Source organism: Ovis aries, chromosome 18 (assembly GCF_016772045.2).
Source record: "Ovis aries strain OAR_USU_Benz2616 breed Rambouillet chromosome 18, ARS-UI_Ramb_v3.0, whole genome shotgun sequence".
Lineage (NCBI taxonomy): Eukaryota > Metazoa > Chordata > Mammalia > Artiodactyla > Bovidae > Ovis > Ovis aries.
This window is the reverse complement of record NC_056071.1, coordinates 16,388,114-16,415,039: the sequence shown is the minus strand read 5'-3', so window position 1 is coordinate 16,415,039 and position 26,926 is coordinate 16,388,114. Positions and strand designations below refer to the sequence as shown.

The following is a 26,926-nucleotide window of genomic DNA, read 5'->3' as shown; positions in this document are numbered from 1 at the left end:
CCAAATCAGTTTTGGAAAAGGGTATATATTACCTGGAAGCTTCCCTGGTGACTCAGTGGTAAAGAATCTGCCTGCCAATACAGGAGACTCGGGTTTGATCCCTGGGTTGGGAAGATCCCCTGGAGAAGGAAATGGCACCCCTCTCCAGTATTCTTGCCTGGGAAATCCCATGGACAGAGGAGTGTGGGGGGCTACAATCCATGGGTTCACAAAGTCAGACATGACTGAGCAACTAAGAACAATGAATACACTACATACCCATCTTGAATATTCTGAATTATGTGTTGGCTTTACAAAAGCTCTGAGAAGTCTTAGAGTAAGGAAATGTACCTAGCTTGGTTTAACCCAGTACTTCTCAATATATTTGATGAGTAATTTTTTCTGACTGAGATATCATGCTTTTCACTCTAGGAATTGCTGGTGAAGAGAGATGCAGGTGAGAATGGATGATAATGGCATTAGTCTGGTGACCCAAGAGAAAAATAATCAGGTGGAAGATGAGCCGAAGATTGATGCTGGGATGAGGAAAATATCATGGCTGGGCATGGAAATGCTCCTTTGCCAAACGACCCCATATATCTTGGAAATTGGCTGAATTTTTTCTAATATTCTTTCAAGGTCCTTGCTGAGTCACTCCCATAAATGATGGATCTTAATAGTTCTGAATATCTCTAAAGCCGGCGTGTCTGGCCATCTCCCTTTTTTTAGTTTGTGATTCACTCCACTCCAGCAGGCAGGACCAGGGAGAACAGGCAGAGTTTCACTTTCCAATCATAAAAGCACATCTCAAAGCTAGCACGCAACCAGAATTTCATATCGGAGATTTAACTGGCCATCTTTTCAGAGACCCTGAGAACATCTCATTTCCCTGTCTTTTCTGGACTGTCTTTAGAGGGCTGTACTCATTATGGTAGAGTTGCTGTGATTAAAAGAGATACCTGAAGGCTTCAGGTTAAAAAAAAAAAAAAAAAAAAAAAGGACTTTTGAGTCAGACAGATCAGGCTGAATTCAAATCCCAACTCTGCCTTTTCCTGGCATTGTGATCTTAGGGACTCTCTCACATTTGAGTTTCCTCATCTGAGAATGAGGATGGTGTTATACCCATTATATCATATCTATTCAGGTTTGTTGTGACAATCAGAGGAAGTGGTGCATGGGTGGATGGGAGTTGACACAGGATAAGGTCACTGTACCATATCTAAGGCGGACATAATAGCTATGTCAACCAGTCACCATGAGAATATCTTTGGGACCATCCCCATCTCTATATCTACTCAAAGAGGGAAAAAGTACTAAAAAGTGCTCAGTACCTGATTACTTGGGTGTGCTTCTGGGTGTAAGGGGTGATGACCTTGAGAAGCAGTTCCATCGCTCCGTTAATTCCCAACATGGCTCCTGTGGTGACTGAGAAAAACAAAAGCACACTAGTTATTGACCCATCTGAACCAAGCATTATTTTCAGCATCACAGACTGAGCCTAAAAGAAAGATGAGGTCCATTACCTTTCCTGCCAAAGGCAACGTAAAGTAGAGAAAGTCTATGGTCTTTCATCCCTGGCTTGGAAGTTAAAGATACCTGAAAAGCACACATTATCTTCTCATACTATCTTTTTCTCAAAGGGGGCCCAAGCCATGAAATTATGTTTTTCATTTTCTGGTGGCCCATTGCCCTACACCATTGTATTCAGAGGGGCGGGCAGTATAGTTACCTTACCATGCTGTGTTGGTTTCTGCCATACAGCAAAGTGACTGAGCCACACGTATACATATATCCCCCGTTCCCTGGACTTCCTTCCCATCTAGGTTATCACAGACTATCGAGCAGAGTTCCCTGTGCTGTACTGTCACTTTTCATTAGTTATCTGCCTTATACATAGTAGTGTATATATGCCACCCCCTTTTCCTCCTTGGTATCCAGACTAAAGTAAGTCAAAATGAGAAAAAACAAATATTGTGTATTAATGCACATATGTGAAATCCATTGTATTTTTAATCAGAATAGTCAAGGTAATTGCTGAGCAGAAGATTTCTCCTTAAGTAGACCTTTGGCTTTCTGGCAACTTCAGATCAAGCTGTTTCACCCACTACCAACTTCCCATATGACACATATATGCATGCACACACAGACAAAATGACATTCACACATGCGTGCACACACACACACACACAGCCAGCATCTTAAGAAACAGTTTCTTGGATACATTTTACTGTTTGGAGAATTTACAATGAAGAAAAGTCATAAGTGGATGGGTTAAGGGTGAGTACAACGTGGATTCACTTCTTTAAAACTTTAAGGAACAACTTACTAAAAAAGATAGCAGCCTTTCTGTTCCATGCCAAATCCAAGTTCTCCTACTTTTGCATTTGGATCTCCCAACACTGAGGCTGTGGCTTGACTATGCTTCTATCCATTAGTTGGTCCTGCTTAGAGGTAATTACCAGAAATCTTTGCCTTTTTGTCCAAGTGGATGGTTGTAGAAACATAGTAAGAGATCTGAATAACAGAAAGAGACTCAAAGGGGCATCTGGTCAACCTGGCAGCTTCAGGTAAGTATTTTGGATACAAAACCTCTGGATGCCACTCTCATCTCCAATGCTGCTCCAGCTTCTCCACAATATCCCCAGCACCCGACTCCACTCAGCTCACTTTAGGAAGAGCTCTGGTCACATCAAAAAATAAGAGGAATCCACAGGATACAAAATGGAATCAGTTTGGCTGGGGGCAAAATGTTCAGTTAGGAGAAGGAAAGAAGGTTATCTTCCAAGGTGTGACTTTTTTTTTCCTTTTACTGCACTGTTGCAGTGAAACAGAGCAGGATCCTATGGTCCTTGCCATGCCCCCTCCGACCACCACTCTTCTGTCTATGGAAAAACTTTAACCAAAAATAATTTAATCAGAAATGTGAGAAAATGCAGAAGCAAAGTAAAGCTATCAAAAGAAACCAAATAATAATAGTTCAGTCCATAAGCAAAGTCAAGGACTTTTCGTTCCTTCTCAAGAGCTAGTGATAATATACTGAGCCATATCCTGTAAGCTGTCTTGCAGATGCTGAAATTCCCACCAGGTGGAAGAAGTTAAGTACATGGTGAACAGACTGCAACCATGACATGAGCTGCCACAATTCCCGGAGCTGGCCTCAAAGAAATGGAACTGCAACTCAACCTGGAACTGAGACTGAGCCTGCAACGAAAGATTAGCTGCACTTAATCAAGGTGACGCTGGTGAGACCGCTGATGACCAGTTTCAAGAGGGCTGTTAGAGCCTACCGTGCTGTTTCTGCATGTAGCCCCCTCCCTCAGCCTATAAAAGCTCTTGACCCCTGATTGTCAGGGTGCTAGGTGTGGAGGAGGGCACGGAGTTGATCGCTGGACTGGCATCTACCCTCCCCCTCTGCTTGCCAGCATCCAAAATGAAGCAAACTTTCCTTTCCCCCAACCCGGTCTCTTATGGCTTTCGAGTGGCAAGCAGCTGGACCCCATTTTCAGTAACATACTGAAACAGAGACCTTGGAATGCCTTGTGCTTGGGGCCAGCTTTGTTCCAGGAAATATGAATGGTAGCAAGGGGGTCATGGAGAAGCAGAGAGAGAGAATCAAGGGAGGCTTATCCTGGCTTGCTCCAAGCCTCAGGAAAGGAGAAAAAATGGAAAACTGGAGTCTCTTATATAGTTCATCCCAGTACAGTCCACCAGAGAGAGACTGAGGCTGATGTCTCAGTTACCACGAGAAGTGTGTATTCCTGGAACATCCACTATGCATCCATTCCTCCTGAGGCTAGTACAGGCAGCCATTGCCTGGATCAAAATTCAAGAATTTGGCGTCCAAGTTCTGTCCATCAATCTTCCGCTCCCATGGCTACTCAGCCTTTCCTTCTAAATTGGGAAAACATGCTGGAATAAACTCCTGGCAAATAATTCAGCAAAACTCTAGTATTAAGTACAGTTAGGGAAGTAGTTTTAAGAGCGTGAATTCTAGCATGGAAGGCTTTCAACTTGGAATTGGGAGAGAATAACAATAAAAAATCCTCACTAATTTCTTCCATGCTGGATGACTGCCCAAGGTTAGACCTCTGGCAGGTCTATAAACATCCACATTGGCCACGTGAAAGATGCTGAAGGGTTTGTTGGCTGTCAGAGAGCCATTCTGGTTCCAGCCAACTTCTTTTGCAGATAGGAACTGTTTAGAAAACTTGCTGGAACGTTTGATAGTGGCTAACAATTCACCAAAGAGACAGAAATCCATGGGCTTCATGAACTCTGCTTGCCTCTCATCAGTAAAGTTAATGTGTAGAGACTGATCATATATTTTTAAAATATCTTATGAAATAGTTTGTATAATAAATGTTGTCTTGGAATAGGAGACAAATGGCCACTTCTTCATATCCATAGGCAAATCTCTGCATTTTTCAGAGCTCCCTGCTGAAGGAATTCTTCAAGATCTCTATAATCAATGTATATAATGAGAGTACGCTGTTCAGTTTAACTATTCTTTACAACAGTGGTCCCCAGACTTTTCAGCACCAGGTACCAATTTTGTGGAAGATAATTTTTCCACAGACTGGAGTGGGGGATGGTTTGGGGATGATTCAAGCACATTACATTTATTGTGCACTTTATTTCTATTATTATTACATCAGCTCCACCTCAGATCATCAGGCGTTAGATCCCAGAGGTTGGGAACCCCTGCTACAAAACCAAAATAAGGTATCTCAAATCTCATGCTGCTGGCAAGCTCAAAATGGGAATGGCATACCTTCTGCCTACTCATCAGTAAGAGTTGTCCTTTATGCAAAGCCACAGCCTCTCACTTAGAATTTCCTTTTTTAAGAAATTGATTCGGATATATTCTTTTAACCTCTCTGAAATATTGTCTGATTATCTGGTCAACATATATGCGTGTGAATGGAGAGTCTGCCTGTGAACATGGCGTCAAGCATCTATCTCATTTTTCCCCAGAAATATTGTCTTTTGATGGGTCCTCCATGCTTATTCACTTCCAAGGTGTTTCAGTGGTAAGATGAGAGTTCAATCCCTGGGTCAGGAAGATCTTCTGGAGTAGGAAATAGCAATGCACTCTGGTATTCTTGCCTGGAGAATTCCATGGACAGAGGAGCCTGGTGGGTCACAGTCCAAAGAGTCGGACATAACTGAGCGACTGAGCACACACACAAGTAGACATATGCACACAAGTACATACACACACACATAAGTACACACACACACCATGCTTATTCATGAAATTAACCAATAAAACATGTCCCTACTATTTTGGCAGTTCGGAGGATAGTTACAGAAAAGGTTACCTATTAATTCCCTGTATGGGCCTGCTTCCTATTATCTCATAGGACTGAGGGAAAACAGGAAAGCAGAGAAGAAAAACACTTACTTAGCAACGGTTATGTGATGAGCTTACCCACGAACATGATCTTACTCACTCATCCACCAAGTCTATGAGGTCTTATTACAACTCTGACATTACAAAGGAAGAAACGGAGGTTAAACAAGTTAAGTGCCCATGTCATCTGACTCTTAAGAAATGAAATCAGAGTCAAGCTCAGGTCTTCTTGGCTCTAAGCTCACATTCTTTTCTCTAGAGAGTATTACATCTAAATAATTGCCACTTTCTTTCTGCAGGAAAGGAGCTTAGAAAAGAGAAATAAAAGTCTATGTTCATTATCCTGAAATAGGTGGTACAGAATATAATCTATTATTAAGAACTGTCTCCGTGAGGAGAGTAGAATAAACATGACTTTTACAGTTAGAAACTCAGCCCTCATGACTTATCTGTATGAACTCAAGCAATTTCTTCACTCTCCTAAGCCTCCTTTTCTTCTTCTTAGCTATCAAACGCTAAGTCTACATACAGGATTGTTACGATACTCAGGAATAATCCAAATTAGGAGATGGCAAATAACATCAACACTTCTGCTATGATATATCAAATTACCTGAAGGACCATTTTAAGACACATTGGGAGATAAACTTGGGTAAAGGATGTCATGATCCATGCGTGACTTCAGGGACATAGTAGAGAGATTTGTGATGTGAGGGCTGCTCTTGACAGCTGTAACACATTGCACTGTGCCTTGGATATAAGGACTCAATAAAGTCTGCCTTCCCCTGGAATAGGTCTTTTTCACCTTGTAGTACTGACAGAGAGATGTAGAGTGCTAAAATGAGTAGCTCCCAAGGGAAAGCATTATGGACCTCTCATTTCAAGAACTGATTCAAAAGTTCTCCATGGACACTGACATAGAGAACAAATTTATGGACACGGGGTGCGGGGTACAGGGGAGGAGAGGGTGGCATGTATGCAGAGAGTAACATAGAAACATATATCACCATATGTAAAATAGATAGCCAATGGAATTTGCTGTGTGTCTCAGGGAACTCAAACCAGGGCTCTAAAACAGCCTAGAGGGGTGGGATGGAAGGGAAGTGGGAGGGAGGTTCAAGAGGGAGGGGACATATGTATACCTAATGACTGATTCACGCTGATGTTTGGCAGAAACCAACACACTACTGTAAAGCAATTATCCTTGAATTAAAAGTAAATAAAAGGGGGAAAAAAGAGTTTTCCACAACTGAGGAGGAGACAAAGAAATCACTTCTCACCTCTACAGTCTCTAGAATGTGAGGCTCCTCACGGTTTATTTGTCTTGTTGGGATTACATCTGTCCTCCTCCCAAGCCCTCCTTTCAACCATGCTCCCAAATGGCTTCCAGGTGCTCCGGCCCAGATCTGGAAGCCACCCCAGAGAGCCACAGTTGAGTTGCTTACCGCTAGAGGCGAACACACGCAGAGCCCAGAGACAGTGGAGGAGGTTCTGGCTGTGGCACAGGTTTTTCCTGGCCAGAATCAATGTCACATCAAGTGCTTCCAATTCCAGTGCCTTCTGTCCAAACTTTTTATCTGTGAACACATATCAATCCATCTTAGTTGTGTTGCACATCAATTCTGACAGTTGTATACCACGTGGGGGAGAAGACAGCAAAGATGGTGGAGGGAAGAGGATTGGCATGGCAACGAGACTTTTCAGATCTAGTAGAAAATGCTAATAAATACGTCTCCGTTAGAACCAGATGGCTCAAAAGAGCCCATCAAGGGCACTCATACGGTCCATTATTCTTCAAGTATTATTTACATGCAGCCTTGTGGGTTGTATGACTCTTATCCCCTGTATGTAAGAATACTTCTGGTTGTTCTCAAACATGAGCTAGATGTTAGTTGGGTATAAATTTATTTCTCTAAGACAGTTTTAGAATCAAGGATACTTAAGCGACATAACTTGGGTTTCCCTGGTGGCTCAGTGGTGAAGAATCCGCCTGTGTTGCAGAAGATGTGGGTTTGAGCCCCACGTTGGGAAGATTCCCTGGAGAAGGAAATGGCACCCCACTCCAGTATTCTTGCCTGGAGAATCCCCATGGACAGAGGAGCCTGGCAGGCTACAGTCCAGGGAGTTGCAAAGAGTCGGACACAACTTAGCAACTAAACAACAAGTTACGTAAATTCAAATGTAGTATGTGGACCTTGATTGGATCCTTCGCTGAGCATGTCTGTAAAAGGCACACTGAGAACATTTTAGAGAAACTGGAATGAATATAAATGTGCATGTCTTGTTAATTTGCTAGATTTGTGATTACGGTATTGTGATTATATAAGAAAATGTCTCTCTTCAAAAAATTCACTCAAAAGTGTTTAGGAGTAAAATGCTATCTCTAATTTTCCTTAGAACATTCCAAACAAAAATAAATATGTTAAGGAAATATGATAAAATGTTAACAATGGTTCAATCTGAGTGATAGGTATATAAGAGGTCTTCATTCTATATGATAAAGGACTTTAAAATAAAAAGTGAAAACATAATTTTGGAAAATAAAATTTTCTCCCCAGATTTCTTGAAAATATTGATCAAAATAAACCTGATATTCAGACTTGTGGGTGAGTCATCATTATTTTAATAATAATGAATAAGGATAAGAAATAAATAGAAAGTACTTTTTATTCTATGCTCTTGGTTTTCACAGGATAACAAATGACTATGCCACCTGTCACATTTATCTCTGTCCTTTCCAAAGTGCAATGCCCAAATCATGTTTATGTTAGCAAGAATACAGTCACTATCAGATTCATCACAGGTAGAAATGAGTAAAACAGGTAACATCCTACGCCTCAATTACCAGTATTTATCTCTGGACCAAAGGACACCAGGCAAAGAGACTGTGACTGAGCTCATATGACCCATCCCCTTTATCAGAAGAGAAAGATATCTGTCCAGCTCCATTCATGAGCAGCCAACCTCATTGCTGTTCTGTTCAGCTCAGCCCCTGACAGCTTGAATGCTAACATCTAGGATTACAGTCTTTGATGGCAGAAGGTGTGGTAATGTAATTATGGCAATGGTAGTATTGGGGTCTATAACTTGAAAATCACTTCCCTGGTTCATCTCTTTCTCCTATAAAACCTACATGACTCTTATTTGTCAAGTCTCTGACCCTACAGTCTAAGCAGGTGACATACAACCTTGCTTAATCCTTACAGCAAGTGACCCAAGAATTATATACTGAGACCCATTTTGTCGATGAGAGCCCAATGGCAACTTGTCCAAGGTCACACTGCTAATAAGCATCAAGCCAGGGCTTCCCTGGTGGTTTAGATGGTAAAGAATCCACTTCAAAGGCAGGAGATCCAGGTTCAATCCCTGGATCAGAAAGGTTCCCAGGAGAAGAGAGTGGCAACTCACTCCAGTATTCTTTCCTGGAGGATTCCATGGACAGAGGAACCTGGCGGGCTATAACCCATGGGGTCACAAGAGGCAGACCCAACAAACAACTAACGCTTTCACTTTCAAGCCTAAAACCCAAGTCTGAGTCCCCAGCCTCTGCCATTTAGGGTGTACCTCATATTAATTCTGTCTTCCTGTAGTTCACTTAGCGCACTCTTGGTTTCATTCACTTCCTCTCATCCTTTAAGATTAGGCTCAAATGTCCCCTCTCTCTGTCTACACCATCTTAGAGGAATATCACCCTTTCTTTTCCTTCCAGTTACTACCTAGTTAATTATCACCATCTGCTATTATCTAGCTAATTAGGTACTTTCTGCCCTTCCCCTCTTGAATGTAAATCCCACAAGAGCAGACTCCCTTATCTGTCTTGGTGACAGTGGGATTCCCGTGTGCCTAGAACAGTGCACAGCCCCGGGAGATATGCAGTAAATATCTGCTGAGTCATCAGTGGGTGAATTCTATGTGTTTTGTCTGGAACATGATCCTGCAGGTGCTGGCTGATGCCTGGGTCTCAGTCATTGTTTGTGAAATGTTGAAGGGACTCAAAGCAGAGTTCGAAACGTTGAAAGGAAAGAGTACCCCTAGAGCCCTGTGCCTTCAGCGGCTGCTGCCTTCACAACATTCAGAGGAGCTGAGCTTCTCGATTGTGGTCTGCGTAAAGTGTTGTGTTAGTCGCTCAGTCGTGTCTGACTCTTTGTGACCCCACAGACTGTAGCCCGCCAGGCTCCTCCGTCCATGGAATTCTCTAGGCAGCAATACTGGAGTGGATAGCCATTCCCTTCTCCGGGGGATCTTCCTGACCCAACCCACAGATCGAACCCGTCTCCTGCATTGCAGGCAGATTCTTTACCATCTGAGCCACCAGGGATGCCCTGTGGTCTAAGACTGCACACATAGATCCTAACTGTTATGACTAATTTGTAACATTTACATGCAGCCTGGGTGCCCAGGCTTTTTCAACTGTGCTCCAAAAGGTCCTAGGGTTTTAGGGAGGTGTTTCAGGGTCTTCCATGTGGAAATAGAAATGGGTGTGGAGCATAAGTGAAAAGAATTCTAAACCCCCATCTCGTCTTTAACCAGGGAAGCACCACTTCTATATGACTTATTTGGGTTTCTCTAGTAGCTCAGTTGGTAAAGAATCTGCCTGCAGCGCAGGAGACCTGGGTTCAATCCCTGGGTTGGGAAGATCCCCTGGAGAAGGAAATGGAAAACCACTTCAGAATCCTTGCCTGGAAAATCCCATGGACAGAGGACCCTGGTGGGCTGCAGTCCATAGGGTCACAAAGAGTTGGGCACGACTGAGCAACTAACAGTATACACTATATCACTAGTGAGTTGAAAACTGTCCTTCCAGGAAAGGAGGGGTGGGATGAATTGGGAGATTGGGATTAATGTATATATGCTATTGATGCTATGTATAAAATAGATTATAGTGAGAACCTACTGTGCAACACAGGGAACTCTACTCAATGCTCTGTGGTGACCTAAATGGGAAGGGAAGCCAGAAAAGAGGTGATATCTATATAGCTAATTCACTTTGCTACAGAGCAGAAACTAACACAACATTGTAAAACAACTATATTCCAATAAAAAATTGTTTTAAGCAATGACTTAGTTGTGTCCAACTATTTGCCACCCCATGGACTGTCGCCCACCAGGCTCCTCTGTCTATGGAATTCTCTAGGCAAGAATGCTGGAGCAGGTTGTCATTTCCTTCTTCAGGGGATCTTCTCAACCCAGGGATTGAACACCAATATCCTGGATTGCAGGCAGATTCTTTACTGTCTGAGGCACCAGGGAAGTCCTTAATAAACTTAACAAATGATTTTAAAAAATTAATGAAAAAAAAAATAACTGGCTCCCCAAAAGTCATGTCTGCCTGGAACTTCAGAATGTTATGTTATTTGGAAACAGTCTCCACAGACTCAATTACCTAAGTAAGGTCATATATATTTGAGCATGCCCTAAACACAGTGAGGATTTAGGGAGGGCTTCTTTGGTGGTCCAGCGGTTAAGAATCCGCCTGCCAATGTGAGAGGCATGGGTTTGATCCCTGCTGCAGGAAGATTCCACATACCACGGAGCAACTAAGCCCATGCCCCACAACCACTGAGCCCAAGCACCTAGCACCCATGCTCTGCAACAAGAAAAGCCGCCGCAAGGAGAAGCCCATGCACTGTAACTGCTGAATAGCCCCCTCTTGCTGCAACTAGAGAAAAAAACCTGCACAGCACAAAGACCCAGAGCAGCCAAAAATAAACAAATAAAGTTTTTAAATACAGTGACTGAAAACCTCCATGGAATAGGTCCCCTCCATCCTCCATACGTCTCATGCCCCAAGCAGTCCACTCCTGCTCTGGGTCCAGTCTTGAGCCCCCAGGCACCTGGGATGTGCTCGCCTGCGGGGCTGGTCCTGCCATCATCACCGAGGCTCTAGAACTGCCTCCTCTCTGTTCTCCCATAAAAGCTTCCCCAGTCATCCCCATGATAACATCCCCAGATACCCTTCCAGCCATCCTTGGGTCTGGGGGCGTGGGTACCTCGGAGGCCAACTTTGGCCAGCAGCCGGAAGAGCGGCAGGAGGATGACATAGTCTGGAGAGGCCGTCCTGGCCGTGTCCACCAGGGTCCGCAGAAGGGCTTCACTCCCACCCTTGCTGATCATGTAGCGGATCCTCCTGTCTGTGCCTGCGGGGGTGAGCAGAGGGGCCCTGAGTCTCACGTAACTACCCTCCTGTCCTTGGAGCAGGAAGCAGATCTCACAGCTAGAGAATGAGCAAGCGTTGATTCATCTCATCTCAGAGACAGTAAGTGTACAGTTCATGAAGCATCTTGTGTAAAGTTGTGCTATTAGGTAAGGGGCCAGGGGTAGGGGGGGGAGGGGGGAGAAACGGAGAAATAATAAAATATTTGAGAACTTGCAGCAGATATAATAAACAGAGCCTAAACTCTACTTTCCGAAGACTCTATGAAGTCTCAGTGTATGTGGGTACTGGTGTTTCATGCATTTGTTGATGTTGTTTAGTCACTAAGTCGTGTCCGACTCTTTGCAACCTCATGGACAATAGCCTCCGAGGCTCCTCTGCCTGTGGGGATTCTCCATGCAAGAATACTGGAGCGGGTTGCCATTTCCTTCTCCAGAGCATCTTCCCAACCCAGGAATCAAACTCATGTCTCATGCGTCTCCTGCACTGGCAGACAAATTGTTTACCTCTGAGCCACCTGGAAAGCCTCGTATCACATGCAAGGAAATATGCATGTAGGCTGATGTATAAAGTTATGGCCAACCTAGACAGCATATTCAAAAGCAGAGACATTACTTTGCCAACAAAGGTCCATTTAATCAAGGTATGGTTTTTCCAGTAGTCATGTATGGATATGAGTTGGACTATAAAGAAAGCTGAGCACCAAAGAATTGATGCTTTTGAACTGTGGTGTTGGAAAAGACTCTTGAGAGTCCCTTGGGCTGCAAGGAGATCCAACCAGTCCATTCTAAAGATCAGTCCTCGGTGTTCATTGGAAGGACTGATGTTGAAGCTGAAACTCCAGTACTTTGACCACCTGATGCGGAGAGCTGACTCATTTGAAAAGACCCTGATGCTGGGAAAGATTGAGGGCAGGAGGAGAAGGGGACAACAGAGCATGGGATGGTTGGATGGCATCACCGACACAATGGACATGGGTTTGGGTGAACTCTGGGAGTTGGTGATGGACAGGGAGGCCTGGAGTGCTGCAGTTCATGGGGTCGCAAAGAGTTGGACACGACTGAGCAATTGAGCTGAACTGATAATCATATACTTGATTAAAGTGAGAATATCAGTATCCCTCAGCTACTAGGTTTAAATCATCTCTTAATATAAGAAGGTTTAGTTTGATGGCCTATCTAGAATAATTTCATGAGTGGTATTAATGATTATTTTGTGCTGGCCTTCAGTAACTGATGTGAGGTACATATGGAAACAAGGAAAGTAATCCTTTGAGAAACAAACACCTAATCATATATCTAGGGAGTTTTGAAGAAGGTCTGGACTAAGGTAAAATATGTTGGTCTTTCTACCTTAGAGTAGTTTTAAAGAGGGACCTCCCCCATCTTACCCCAGGATAAGCCCAAAGGCAGCGGTTACGTTTCAACTTGGAAGGGGACTCACATGATTCTCTACACACTTGAACCAATGTGGTCAACAGGGTGGGAGATTATAATCAAAGAAGACTCTGATTTTTCATCCTCTACTAAAGGAGCAATAATCAGTAACTATTTCAGAAGGAGAACTCTGGTTTCATTCTAAGAGTTCCAGACACCACTGGACAAACCGAAGGCAGAATTATCCCAGAGAACAAATGGGCTTCACCTCCAGAGGGCACCTGATGCAGAAGAAATGTCACCCTGCCACTGGAGCACAGCACAGCCTGAGGGTAAACCTCGATATGAGCGGGGCACTTCCTTCTGAAGCTGTAGCCTGAGGGTCTTGGGCTTTGGAGCGACATTCTTTGTGGCATTTCTATTTGGTATGAATATGTCTTTCTAATGCAATGTGGCTGGCTTCATAGGAGAGAAAGCTAAGTGAATGCTGGAATGCTCAAGAAGCTGTATTTTCCAAGAACTTCAGGTGGAAAAGAGCTGATAGAGGTGGGACCCAGTTAACTCAGTTGATGCCATCTTAGTGACTTCTGCCCACTTATCCCTCAAAATGTAATGGCTGACCACACTGCTAAGCCTAGCTCCTGCCTCGCCTTCCTGTCTCCACTTGACTTACATAAGAGAGCTGCCGACACCTGGCTCTCTAAATGGGCCATGATGAGGGAAGATGGGGAGGCGAGAGGTCAAACCACTGAGGGCTGGAGGTCCTTGGCCCCAGAGATGAGATGTCACAGAATAGCCACCCAGAGTCTAAATGCCTCCTAAATTTGGGCCACTGTAGGGCAGGTGACTTGATTGAAAAGCCCAAAGTACATCCATCTTATGGCGATTTTGTCTTGCACAGCAAACTTGGATCAAACCCCAGGCCACACAGTTTCCTGGGAGACACGGCATCTGCATGCCCCCATGTCCGCCACGGGAGGAGTGAGGTCAGGACCTACTCACCGACCGAAAGCAGATCTCCGAGGAGCTGGAGGATAGCCAGGATGGACTCCCGGTCTAAGGAGCTCTGCAATGAAAGCAGATTGCCGTCTTTAAGAAGAAAGGCGAGGGTACAGCCAACTGTGGAGAACCGTATGGAGGGTCTCCATACGGTAGAACTACCATAAAACCCAGAAATCCTACTCCTGGGCATATATGCAGAAAAGATGAAAACCCTAATTTGAAATGATAAATGCATCCCAATGTTCATTGCAGCACTATTTATAAAAGACAGAAGCAACCTGAATGTCCATTGACAGATGAATCGCTAAATAAGATGTGGTGTATGCCTGCGTGCTCAGCCGCTTCAGTCGTGGCTGACCCTTTGCGACCCTATGGACTTTAGTCTGCCAGGCTCCTCTGTCCATGGGATTCTCCAGGCAAGAATACTGGAATGGGTTGCTATGCCCTCCTCCAGGGGATTTTCCCGACCCAGGGGTCAAACCTGCATCTCCCAAGTTGCCTCCATTGCAGGCAGATTCTTTACCACTCAGCCACAGGGGAAGCCCAAAGATGTGATACATATATACAGTGGACTATCACTCAATCATTAAAAATAAAGAAATAAGGACATTTGTAGCAACATGGATGGACCTAGAGATTGTCATACTGAGTAAAATATGTCAGAGAAAACAAAGACCATATGATATCACTTACATGTAGAAGCTTTAAAAATGACACAGATAAACTTATTGACAAAACAGAAACAGAGTCACAGATATGGAAGACAAACTCATGATTACCAAAGGGGAAAGGTGGGTGGGGAGAGGGAAATGGGAGTTTGGGGTTGACATGTGCATACCACTATATATAAAACAGGTAATCAGCAAGGGCCTACTGTATAGCACAGGGAACTCTACTCAATATTCTCTAATAACCTAAATGGGAAAACAACTTGAAAAAGAATAATGCACTTGTATGTGTAACTGAATCACTTTGCCATATACCTAAAACTAACAGGACATTATAAACCAACTACGCATGCTAAATAGCTTCAGCCATGTCTGACTCTGTGCAGCTCTATGGACTGTAACTCACTAGGTTCCTCTGTCCATGGGATTCTCCAGGCAAGAATACTGGAGTGGGTTGCCATTCCCTCCTCTAGGGGATCTTCCTGACCCAGGGATCAAACCCACATCTCTTAAATCTCCCACATTGGCAGTTGAGTTCTTTACCACTAGCACCACCTGGGAAGCTCATACATCAACTATACTCTAAGCAGAAAATAAAACTTTTAAAAAGAAAGAAGGCAAAAGAAGGGAGGCGGCATGGTCAAGGGTATGCATGGGAACGGCAGCTTCCTTCTGCTGAGAAAGACTTTCTACAATAAGGAATGGCTGAAGGGAGACTCCCCTGGTGGTCTGAGGGTTATGAACTCACCTTCCAGTGCCAGGGACTTGAATTAGATTCCTGGCCTGGGAACTAAGATCCCGCATGCCTCAGGGCAACCACACCCATGCACCACAACTAGAGAGAGGACCACCTGCCACAAGTAAGACCCACAGCCGAACAGATAAATATTTTTTAAGGAAGAAATCATGGCATGGTTGCTCCTTAAATAATAACTGAAAAGGACTCACTGAGTGAAGCATCTCAGGGGCTCTTCCTCCATATTTAGCCTTCAGAAACTAGCAACATCAGCAAAATGGGCAAAAGAAAACATTGATAGTTTAGGCAGAAAGGGCAAATGAAAAGGGGCTTTGTGGGCCAAGGTAGCAAAGCCTTCACTAATTTCAGGAGACTTAGATTATTGTTCAATCCAGGGCAGAGAGCAGAAACCAAAATCCAGTAACATGTTCAGATGGAAAGACTTCCCTGACTCCCAAGGATGAAGTTTTGTTTTCTTAAGAGACACCTGGGGTAACAACACATCTCATGATATAGCTCTACGGGATATTTGTAATCCTTGACATGCTCCCCTTTGTTACACAGGAGAGAACACCAAGACTCAGAGGGAGGGAGGATTTAATCAAGACCTCTGTGGTGATCCACAAAGCCAAACCCAGAGCACAGCCCAGGCCAGGCTCCCAAAAACAGGGGAAGTGTCATTGCATGGTAATATGCTAATTTTCTAGCTCTTATGATCTTCTTTACCTATAAGTTGCAAGTTTGCACCCATAAGTAGCACCTTTCCAAAGCCCCCACTCTCCAACCCCGATAAGCATCACTCTATCACGCTCTCTGTTACTGCAAGTTCGGCTTTTTAGATTCCATGTGTCAGTGGTATCACACAGTACTCATCTTTCTCTGACTTATCTCACTGCACCTAATGCCTTCAAGGTCCATCTGTGTTGCCGCAAATGGCAGGATATTCTTTTTCTCGTGACTGAATAATATTCCACTGTATGTATATACATCTTCTTTATCCATTCATCTGTTGAAGGACACTTAGGTTGCTTCCATATCTTGGCTGTTATGAAAAATGCTACAGTGAATATGGGTGTGCAGATGTCTCTTCCAGATACTGCTTTCAAATATTTCTTTGAATATAAAGATTTCTTTGATATTTCTTTTGAATATAAAGCCAGGAGTCTTATCTTACACCACTCAGAAAAATTAACTCAAAATAGGTCAAAGACTTAAATCTAGGACTTGAAATCATGAAGCTCCCAAAGAAATCACAGGAGAAAAAAAAAATCTCTGACATTAGTGTTGGCAATGTTTTCTTTGGTAAGACACCAAAAGCACCTGCAATGAGATTAAAATAAACAAGTGAGGCTCCATTAAACTGAAGAGCTTTTGCACAACCAGGGAAACAATCAACAAAGAAAAGTCAACAGAATGGGAGGAAATACTCACACACAAGGGGCTTCCCTGGTGGCTCAGTGGTAAAGAACCCGCCTGCCAATGCAGGAGACACTGGGTCGATCCCCTGGAGGAGGGCATAGCAACCCACTCCAGTATTCTTACCTGAGAAATCCCATGGACAGAGAAGCCTGGTGGGCTATAGTCCATGGGGTCGTAAAGAGTTGGACATGACTTAATGGCTAAATAACAACAATTAAGCTTTTTTGTTAAATTTACTGGAGTATGGTTGCTCTACAATGCTGTGTCAGTTTCTGCTGTGCAGCAAAGTGAATTAGCCATGCTGCTAAGCCGCTTCAGTCGTGTCCGACTCTGTGTGACCCCATAGACGGCAGCCCACCAGGCTTCCCGTCCCTGGGATTCTCCAGGCAAGAACACTGCAGTGGGTTGCCATTTCCTTGTCCATTGCATGAAAGTGAAAAGTGCAAGTGAAGTCGCTCAGTCGTGTCCGACTCTTAGTGACCCCATGGACTGCAGCCTACCAGGCTCCTCCGTCCATGGGATTTTCCAGGCAAGAGTACTGGAGTGGGTTGCCATTGCCTTCTCTGTATACATGTATCCTCTCTTTTTTGGATTTCCTTCCCATTTAAGTCATCATTGAACACTGATAAGATACTATTGTAAAGGTATGCTTTTACACACCAACAAGGCAAAAAAAAAAAAAAGGCCCATTATGGACAAAATACCAAAACTTAATACTTTAACTCATCTTCCAGGTGTGATGAGACACCTGGGGTTCCCTGGGCATTTGAGGTTTATACACTTACCAAGGAAAAGACTTGGATTTGCTCTGGGAGCTTCTCCACAGGGAGCTGAGCCTAAAGAAGGCAGCCTCAGCATCACTTTTCTGATGCCTCCCATCACAGCTACCCTGGACGCTGACAGAAGGCGTCACTCTGAGTCCTCTCCAACAGATGTCATGCACAGCTGTGCTCCCTGTCAGTTGTCCCTGCCCCCTCCCACCCTTTGGTCTTCCAAAATCTGGGAACAAGAACCAGGGATCAGGGAAGCCAGCGACATATCATCCCAGGGAATTTGCCAGTCTTAGTAGGAGAGGTTCCCCCACATCCACGAACAGTACTCTGGACACCATCAGGTTGCCCTACAGTTCATCTCCATCCTGACACTATCTACCCAGAGATAACATCAGATTCCAGAGGTTGAGGGGCCAGTCCTAAAAGATCGCCCACCCCCACTTCAGACTCCAGTGGCAAGTCCAGGTTGTGACCCTTCCTTCTGGCCAACATACGTTATAAATCAAAGGTTCCAATAAGCGCCTCTGACTCAGGGTGTCAATCACAAATCTAGGTTGTTAATCTGTCCTTCCAGTTCACTGGCGATAAATTAAAGATTCCCATAATCGATCTCCTCCCTGGGTGTGATTAATTGGTTAAATCTTCTCCCTGAACTCAGAGAAACATTTCACTTTCTGGATTGCTAGTTTATTGTAAAACAATATAACTCAGGAACAGCCAGATGTAAGAGGTGCCCAGGGCAAGGTCTGGGGAACCGGCACAGAGCTCACACGCCTTCTCCGGGAGCATCACTCTCCCAGCTTCTCCCCCTGTTCACCAACCTGGAAGCTCTCTAAACTTCATCTCTCAAGTTTCCTATTTTCTTTCTTTTTTAATTTTGGGGGCAAGGGCACACCCATAGTATGTGGGGTCTTAGTTTTCTGAACCCACGCCCCTGCCTTGAAACGTGGAGTCTTAACCCCTGGACTGCCAAGGTAGTTCCCCTGTCCTTACACAGTCTATAGATTCACCTTCTGGCTCTTCTACCTTCCCTGGAGGTAAAGGGCACTCGAGGTGTGCTGGGGAGCCAGGAGGTCAGACTGAAAGTCCCAACCCTCCAATCACATGGTCGGTTCTCCTCAGAGTCAGCTTTCCATCTGTAGCTGTGGTCCAAAAGTCAACCCATTAACTTAACAAAAGACAATTTTATTGCTCTCATCACTGAGGATATTCCAAGGGTTTGGGGAGCTCTGTGCCAGAAACAGGAGGAAGACCAAATATCTACTTCTTACTATAAATCACAAAATATCCAGCCCTTTGAAAATGGACCCAAAAAAAAGAAAAAAGAAAATGGGCCCAAAGATGGCTCATGGTAAAAGAAAAAAAAAACAAAGTCTCTTCTCCGCAATGATGTGTCTGGATCCACCAGCAGAAACCCCCGTAACTGCTCTTCTTTCTGAAAAGAGGGAAGGGGATAAGCCATAAAAGCAAGGCTGGGCAATATCGTGTGACTTGGTATAAATGCAGGATTCATCAGTTAACTGTGAATCATGAGCAAAAAGGAAAATAAGAGAGGAAACAGGGTGATGAGAAAGAGCGAAGAGAAAAGGGAAAGAGGAAAACCAATAAAGTGGAAACTGATTGAAGAGGGATAAAAAGATCCATGTTTAATTTCCTTTCATTCAATTATTCATGCATTCGCCACACAAATGCTCCCTGGAAATCATGTATGTTCCAGTCACTGGGCTGGGATACAAACAGATGGGAACACATTCAGCCTTCACAGGGCTCCAGGCCTGGCTGAGACGAACAGCTGGCAAACAGTTAGGACCCAAGATGGTTAAGAACTGTGACAAAGGTAAACAGGGATGCTAGAAGAATTCAGGGATGGGGTGTGCAACCCAGCCAGGTCCATGAGTGATGCATCTGGGAAATCGGGCAGAAGTGGGGCAGGAGTGATGCTGAAAGCTCAGCTTCTCTGCACACCGGTGCTGAATCATATCTCAGAGACAAGTTTTGAGTGAAGTAGAGGATAGATTTACTGCTTTGCCAGGCAAAGGGGGACACAGCGAGCTAATGCCCTCAAAACCATGTGTCCCCAGCTTGGGGAAGAGAGTGAGGCGTTTTATAACGGTTGTTCATAGAGGGTGTGATCAGCTCACAGGCATTCTTCTGATGGGCTGACAGTGAGGTAAGCAGGAGTCAGCATCAGCAGCCTTCGGGTCCAACCAGTCTGGGGTCTACATGCTTGTGGGCCACCTGTCATCACCAATCATTAGCTTCTCCCACCTGGAGGGGGTTTCAGTATCTGCGTGCGTGCTAAGTCACTCAGTTATGTTCGACTCTCTGTGACCCTATGGACTGTAGCCTGCCAGGCTCCTCCGTCCATGGGATTCTCCAGGCAAGAATACTGGAGTGGGTTGCCATTTCCTCCTCCAGGGGATCTTGCTGACTCAGGGATAGAACCCGCATCTCTTACATCTCTTGCATCGGCAGGCAGGTTCTTTACCACGAGCACCACTTGGGAAGCTCTTCAGTATCTGCAAACAGCTCAAAGATATTGTGTGTATCCCTTGATGGGGTAACAGGGCCTTGCCCCAAGGTGGCTCTTGACTGTTTGTTTCTCCCTGGTCTCGCATCCCCTCCTTTCCCTCATTAACAACTGCTTGAATCTGTCCCTTGGAACTCAGGGAAGGTCATGGAGGATAAATGAAGGCTGTTTCCTGTAATCAAAGAAATGGGAGACACAGTAAGGCCTTGTGCCTGGGAGCCCCACAGGGCCCTGCACCGTATCAAGGGGAATGTTCCAGCTGTGCCACAGCCCTACTTACTAGAGGGAAGCATGACAGAGTGTGGCAACCTTGGGGGATGAAGCTGCTTCCGGGATGAAGCTGCTTCCGGGATGAAGCAGATGGTGAAGGGAATTGTGAAAGTCTGTGGACAAGAACTAGGCCTCACTCATTTCTGCATTCCTGTGTCCTGAGGTGCAATAGATAATCGGTATATTTTATTGGATCCATTTATCCAGCTAAGAGATTGCCCGCTTTTAGTTCAATGCCCACTAATGCTCCCTGAGAATAAGCACCCTCTCCTAGGCTTCTGCGGCACCTTCCAGCAGGGAGATAGATCTGGGCACACAGAATCTACTAAATCACCACCCCTAAATTGGTTTGACCCGTGGCCAGCACAGTTGGCTGCACACACTCCAGTCGCTCTGCTATAATTGCTTCCCAGAAAATCCCATTTGTTTCAAACCCGGGGCAGCAGCCTGCTGATGAAAGATACACACTCTACTTGTCCCCTGCCTGGGGAATGGGCCACAGTTCACCTCCTCTGTCTTTCTCCTTTTCCTATGATTGGTTGAGATGTGAGTATGATCCCAGATAGGGGCTTCCCCTGGTGGCTCAGCGGCAAAGAACCTGCCTGCAACTGCATGAGAATTTCTGCAATACAAGAGACGTGGGTTCAATCCCCGGGTGGGGAAGATCCCATGGAGCAGGAAATAGCAACCCACTCCAGTATTCTTGCCTGGGAAGTCCCTTGGACAGAGGAGTCTCGTGGGCTACAGTCCATGGGGTCGAAAAGGGTCAGACATGATTTAGGGACTAAACCACCACACCACCATGAACCCAGATCTGGGTAAGGAAACTCAAATAGAAGTCGACTGAGAGATTCCAGAAAAGATTTTTCTCCAAGATTTAAAAAGAGAAACCATGAAAAACCAAAACAAAGCAAAAAGACAAACACTCTGTTTCTTTTTTGGGACACTGTTGTCTGAGGACACAACCCGGGGTCACTGGTGACATTGCTAAGCTGTGAACCAGCTCTATGAAACCACCTACCTATACACTTTCGTTGTTGTTCAGCTGCTCGGCTGTGTCCGACCCCACGACCCCATGGACTGCAGCACGCCAGGTTTCCCTGTCCTTCATAGACTTTCAGGCATATGAAATGGTAAGCATCCTCACTTATAAAAGCTATTTTCAATCAGGTAGTTTGTTATGAAGAGGGAGAGAAGAAAATTTTTACACCTCTGCTTGTCCTCTTCCAAATCATGAGTTAATAAACAGGAAAGAAATTGATTTCACAAACTATGGCCAGCCCCAGAGAATCCTGCTATTCCACTGACACTAAGACAGTGCTGTCATAGAGATGTTTAGTTCATAATGTTCTTGCTCAGCTCTGAGCTAGAATGAATCAGCACAATGTTGTTTTTCTTTAAGTAAAAATTATGGCTATCAGTGGAGGGAAAAAACACTCCACCAAATCTCCACTGGCATTAATATATGCACTGCTATATTTACCAATAAATATTTTACACTCTTTAGAAGAATAACACAAAACCATTATCTCACCCACAGTAATAATAAATGAGCAATTAGAGAAGGCAGGATGCGACATGCCTCCATTTTCCTTTAATGATCCTTTTAAATGAATCATTGAGTAATTCCCTGTTGTTTAAGACTTTCCCATTAAAAAAAAAAAAGAAAAAGGATTTGCCAAGCTTTCTAGTAGAGGCAGGCAGCTGAAAGAACAAACAGTGTCTTTCAGTCTGTGGGGTTTTGAACTACATTTTTCTGAAATACTGTTTTGAATTTGTTGCTCACTTGCTTTGAAATCTTTGTCTCCCTGTTGCCTTCCTCCTCCTGACTCTCCATGAAGATATAAGACCCTTCACATCACTCAGCTTCAGGGGTTCATCTCCATCTACCCCCCGCCAACCCCAGTACCAAGTATGTTGGCCACAAAGGACCAGTCCCTGTGCCCCAAGCCCATCACAGGCTCCTATGCCTTCAAAGTTTTGCTCACATTGCTTCCACTGATGGAGTATTATTTCTCCTTATGAAGAGCATGAAACCTACTTGTACTTAGCCCATGAAACCTACTTGTATTTCAATTCCAAGCTCAAGTTCCCTTTCTACAGTTTTTCCATATTACCTACCTTCCTGGCACTCATTACCCAAAACTGCCACGTATGCATACGTTGGGCACTGTACAACTACCAGGCATGCCATTCACAAGGACTACCACATAATCAGTGCCCTCTACAGTGGGATGGTGCAGTGGCCCAGCCCATCCAAGAACAGAATTATTTGCTCTAAGTGCTTGATTTCTCACAATCCACTTTGCCCCTCCTTTGATTAGAATTCTTACTAAATCCTGGGTACTTTCTTGCCTCTGTGTTTTGGTTGTCTATTGCAGGGGTGACAAACCACCCTGCCGCCTATTGGATTAAAGCAATAGCCTTTTTATTTTCTCTCTTGATTTTGTGGACAGGGAATTTAGGCAGGGCTTAACTGAGAGAGTCTTCTACTTGCCGTGGTGTTAACTAAGGCCACTGGGTGGCATTCAGCTGCAAATGAAGTGGCTGGTCTGGAGGATCTATGATGGCCTCATTTGTATGTCTGATACCTTGGCACAGATGGGTTTCTGTTTGGCAGGCTGAAGGACTGGGCTTATCGTGGACTATGAACCAGAATGCCTCCATGTGGCCTTTCCAACATGTTAGTCTTAAGGAACTTGGACTTCTTACACAGCGGATCAAGCATCCCAAGAGAACTGAGTAGACGTTGCAAGGCCTCTTTTGGCTTAGCCTCAGTTTAACCATCACCTCCGCTGCATCCTATTGGCCAGTCAGGTTACTGATGATAGCCCAGATTTGCGTGGATGGAATTACTCTCTACCTCTCAACTGGAGGAGTAGAAAAAAGTTGCAGCCATTTTTAATCTCCCGCCCTCTCCTTAGACTTTGAGCTTCTCCAGAACAAGTATTTTATCTCATTCCCCATGTGGCATCTTACATAAAGTAGATATTCAGTAAACATCCCACATGTTATAAAATGGGATGAGATAGGATGGAAAATAATAGAATGGAATGGCTTGGGAAGGGATGGGATGGATGGGATAAAATGGAATGGAATGGGATACAATGGAATGGAATGGAATGGAAATAATATGAAATCTGCCAGAGCCTTGCTACCCTATTCTCTTTGACGACAGGATTCACCTCAAAGCATATTCCAGTGAAAACATCCTTACACAAATTTATGACAAGGTATACAGATCAACTTTTCTATGAATCCAGCAACCGAACAAACAATTATAGGGTGCCTACTATAGGATGCCTGTTATGGCGCTAGTGGTTAAGAACCCACCTACCAATGCAAGATTCACACACACACCCTAGGATCCCCTGGAGGAGGGCATGGCAACCCACTCTAGTATTCTTGCCTGGAGAATCCCATGGACAGAGAAAGGATCACAAAGAGTAGGACATGACTGACGTGATGTAGTATCATGTGCCAAGACCTGTGTTAATGAATAGGGAACATCAATATCACCCCAGACAATGTGGAGGGAAAAGAAGTATCCTGTGCCCCTCTCTGAAATTTTCTCAAGTCTACACCCAACTTTACTGAACAGGGGGAAAAAAAGGCCATCCCAATCCCATTTTCTGTAACACCCCTGATATCACAGAAATAGAGTGCTTACACTCTGCTCCTCTGTTCCCACAGATGGAAAGAATAAGCCCATGAAATTTTAATTCTTCATCTCTAAAGAATAAGACAGAACCTCTTCCAAATTCATGAGCCAAGAGCACAGGACACAGCTCGTAGCCCAAGAAAACCATATTGCCAAAAATAAATTTGCTCTTCAGTCATGCAGTTTGAACACTCACTAGAAATGGTCCATTGGCTAAAGAAAAGACATTATTAAATTTGGAGCTGGTAATGAGTGATGAAAGAGGGTACTGATCACAAACTTCAATGACTGAAAATGGTTATTATACCAGAAATGGTGACCAATAGCTCTCTGTCTTCACACAAGAAGAAACAGGAAGAAGCTGCATAGTTAGAAGTTTAGTTGGGGCAGAAGGGAAAACTTCCTGTCAAGGCTGAGACGAGTTAAAAAGAGTTGTTTTAAATGAGTATGGACTGAAATATCTACAAAAGTGTGAAAGAGTTAGTGGCTCAATCATGTCCGACTCTTTGCGACCCCATGGACTGTAGCTCCAGGGATTGAACACGGGTCTCTGGCATTGCAGGTAGATTCTTTACTGTCTGAGCCACCAGATGGTTATGAAATAGTTTATTTTTAATTTATTTATTTTAATTGGAGGATAATTATCAATTGTGATGGTTTTGCCATAAATCAACATGAATCGGCCATAGGCATACACCTGTGCCCTCCATCCTGAGCCCTCCAGCCACCCTCTCCCTCCCCGCCCCATCCCTCCAGGCTGCCACACAGCACTGCTTTGGGTACCCTGCTTCATGCATGAAACTCCCACTGGTTATTTATTTTACATATAATAATGTATACATGTAGCTTCATATATATACATATATATGTAGCTTCAGTGCTATTCTCTCAAATCATCCCACCCTCTCCTTAGTTCGAATGAGGTGGATGAACCTAGAACCTATTATATGGAGTGAATTAAATCACAAAGAGAAAGAGAAATCACAAAGAGAAAGATAAATATCATATACTGACACATATGTATGGAATCTAGAAAGATGGAACCGATGATCCCACATGCAGGGCAACAAAGGAGACACAGATGTGGAGAAATAAGAGTTTTCTCAATACAATGGATGTTGGGCTGGAAATAGGAAAGAAACAAGAAGCTTGCCATAATTACAGAAGCTGGGTGATGTGGTTTTATAATATTAAAAAATAAACACCGTGACACAATAGAATACAGTGAAATGGTATGTAATGTTTTCTGTCTTAGGTGGACTCTTTAGAATGAACAAGCCATACAGAGGGCAGTAAGTCCAAAAGAGAAAAACAAATATACTATATTAAATTCATATATGTGGAATCTAGAAAAACTGTGTCTATGATCTTATGTGCAAAGCAGAATCATAGGCACAGGTGTAGAGAACAAATGTATGGATGCCAAGGGAGAAAGGAGGGGAAGGAAAGAATCAGGAGATTGGGGCTGACAGATATAAAGTATTGACACGATGTATAAAAGAGATAACTAGTGAGAATCTACTGTGTAGCACAGGAAACTGTGTTTAATGTACTGTGGTGACCTGAATGGGAAGGAAGTCCAAAAGGGAGGGACTTATACACGTATGTATATGTATATATATACGTACATGTATACATAGTAGCTGATTCACTTTGCTGGACAGTAGGAACTAACACACCATTGTAAAGCAACTATACTCCATTTTAAATTAATTTTATAATTTTTTTTTACTTTACAATATTGTATTGGTTTTGCCACACATCAACATAAAAATTTAAACATACTTCACTACCGATAAAAGAATGAACAATCCCACTAGGATCTTTCCTCATAATTCTTGGGCTCCAGAATTTGACAAATGCTCTAGTCATATGTTGGGTCTTACATAATTAATTGTTAAGAATACAGTGAAGAGGAACTAAAGAGCCTCTTGATGAAAATGAAAGAGGAGAGTGAAAAAGCTGGCTGGAAACTCAACATTGAAAAAATGAAGATCATGGCATCTAGTCCCATCACTTCATAGCAAATAGAAGGGGAAACAATGGAAACAGTGACAGATTTTATTTTCTCCGCCTTCAAAATCACTGCAGATGGTAAGTGCAGCCATGAAATTAAAAGACGCTTGCTCCTTGGAAGAAAAGCTATGACCAACCTAGACAGCATATTAAAAAGAAGAGAAATTACTTTCCCAACAAAGCTATGGCTTTTCCAGTAGTCATGTAAGAATGTGAGAGTTGGACCATAAAGAAGGCTAAGCATCAAAGAATTGATGCTTTTGAACAGTGGTGCTGGAGAAGACTCTTGAGAGTCTTTTGGACTGCAAGGAGATCCAACCAGTCAATCCTAAAGGAAATCAGTCCTGAATATTCATTGGAAGGACTGATGCTGAAGCTGAAGCTCCAATACTTTGGCCACCTGATTTGAAGAACTGACTCACTGGAAAAGACCCTGACGCTGGGAAAGATTGAAGGCAGGAGGAGAAGGGGATGGCAGAGAATGAGATAGTTAGATGAGATCACCAACTCAATGGACATAAGTTTGAGCAAGCGCCAGGAAATGATAGACAGGGAAGTCTGGCATGCTGCAGTCCATGGGGTTGCAAAGAGTTGGACATGACTAAGCAACTGACCAACAACAAAGAGTACCAATGCTTTCCCTTCAAATAAAGGGGCATACATGGTTCAGCCTCGGGTAAAGTTGGAGTGCAGTCTATTTTTTATTTGGCAAATATTGTCAGGTACCTACTTTGTACCAGGTACTGTGTTAGGTGCCAGGAATAACACTGATAGCATAAATATACACAGTCCCTGCCCTCATCAAACTTTCAAGCCAGTTAGAAAGGCAGATAGCTAAATAGTCACCCAAAGAAATGTAGAATTGCAACTGAGGATAAGTACCCAAGTTTATTTTGTCATGTGACCATAAAATAAGGTTATTTAATGTGAATCAGCAAAGGATTTCCTTAAGAAATAACATACTTATTTGCAAAGTGGAAATAGCAACA

The 26,926-nt window shown here is 43.8% G+C and overlaps 1 protein-coding gene across 13 annotated transcripts in view; it reads right to left on the bottom strand.

Moving 5' to 3' along the window:
• Positions 1 to 26,926, bottom strand: part of AGBL1 (AGBL carboxypeptidase 1) — a 1,135,995-nt gene that overhangs the window by 1,049,487 nt on the left and 59,582 nt on the right. For all 13 annotated transcript variants that reach the window (XM_060401589.1, XM_060401588.1, XM_060401580.1 and 10 more), the window contains 4 exons: positions 13,865 to 13,928; positions 11,323 to 11,469; positions 6,778 to 6,909; positions 1,311 to 1,404 (listed from right to left, as the gene is read on the bottom strand). In XM_060401589.1, the coding sequence (XP_060257572.1) occupies positions 1,311 to 1,404; positions 6,778 to 6,909; positions 11,323 to 11,469; positions 13,865 to 13,928 (437 nt within the window). The remainder of the gene's footprint in view (positions 1 to 1,310; positions 1,405 to 6,777; positions 6,910 to 11,322; positions 11,470 to 13,864; positions 13,929 to 26,926) is intronic.